The 986-nt window shown below is 47.3% G+C and overlaps 1 protein-coding gene across 1 annotated transcript in view; it reads left to right on the plus strand.

Moving 5' to 3' along the window:
• Positions 1–835, plus strand: part of LOC103522845 (signal recognition particle subunit SRP72-like) — a gene marked incomplete at its 3' end in the record, with an annotated part of 10875 nt that extends 10040 nt beyond the window's left edge. The window contains exon 3 of the mRNA XM_008487933.3: positions 589–835. Within this exon, the coding sequence (XP_008486155.1) occupies positions 589–835 (247 nt within the window). The remainder of the gene's footprint in view (positions 1–588) is intronic.
• Positions 836–986: the final 151 nt, after the last annotated feature.

A 986-nucleotide genomic window follows, 5' to 3' on the forward strand; every position in this document is an offset into this window, starting at 1 on the left:
TTACAACAAAAATGGGCCGCCGGAAGCAGCTCCGGCTCGGGACTTAAAAAAATTTTTATTTTTTTTTTTTTTTTTTCAAATACCTACGTATTTCGTAAATGTAATAGAAAGTCGTGTGATGTTCACACCAGATTTTTACTCCTTTCTTCACCTTCTCCCGTGTCTGCGGTGTCGGCATTTTTCGTCAGTCTCTCAATCAGCAATCTGGGGTGATTGCTTTGGGCTGACATTTGCTTTTGGCTACAAAAATTTGTCAGCCTCTCAGTCAGTCAGTTAGTCCCTCCTCAGTCAGACATATTTTCAAGCACTCGTTTTAAGTCCTAATTAATTTTTCCCTCACACAGGTTCAACTTCATCTGAATCAAGGGGATATCCCGGCAGCAGTGTCGGCTCTCGAAGGCCTCAGTGGGGAGGACAAATTCCGCCCGGGCATCAGTCTCTCAATCAGCAATCTGGGGTGATTGCTTTGGGCTGACATTTGCTTTTGGCTACAAAAATTTGTCAGCCTCTCAGTCAGTCAGTCCCTCCTTAGTCAGACATATTTTCAAGCACTCTTTTTAAGTCCTAATTAATTTTTCCCTCACACAGGTTCAACTTCATCTGAATCAAGGGGACATACCGGCAGCAGTGTCGGCTCTCGAAGGCCTCAGTGGGGAGGACAAGTTCCGCCCGGGCATTGTCAGTGCCCTGGTCAGTCTATACCTCGCCTCACAATCCAGAGACCGGGCTTCGAAGATCCTGGAGCAGACAGTGGATTGGTACCGCAAGACCAAGGTCAACTCGAGTGATTTGACCACACTGTGGCGACAGGCGGCCGACTTTCATCTCCGCGGAGGTAGGTGCTATTTGGGGGAGGGTCTAGTTACCTACTAGGCACATAGTTCCAGCCAGGAAATGAAAAATATACTCCAATACCGGCAGAGTCGAACTTTTTCGGGTCTGTGCTTGTAATACTTGCCATGCAAAAGGTCCTGGGTTCGAATCCG

The sequence above is a fragment of the Diaphorina citri genome, unplaced genomic scaffold, assembly GCF_000475195.1.
Source record: "Diaphorina citri unplaced genomic scaffold, Diaci psyllid genome assembly version 1.1 scaffold11953, whole genome shotgun sequence".
Classification (NCBI taxonomy): domain Eukaryota; kingdom Metazoa; phylum Arthropoda; class Insecta; order Hemiptera; family Psyllidae; genus Diaphorina; species Diaphorina citri.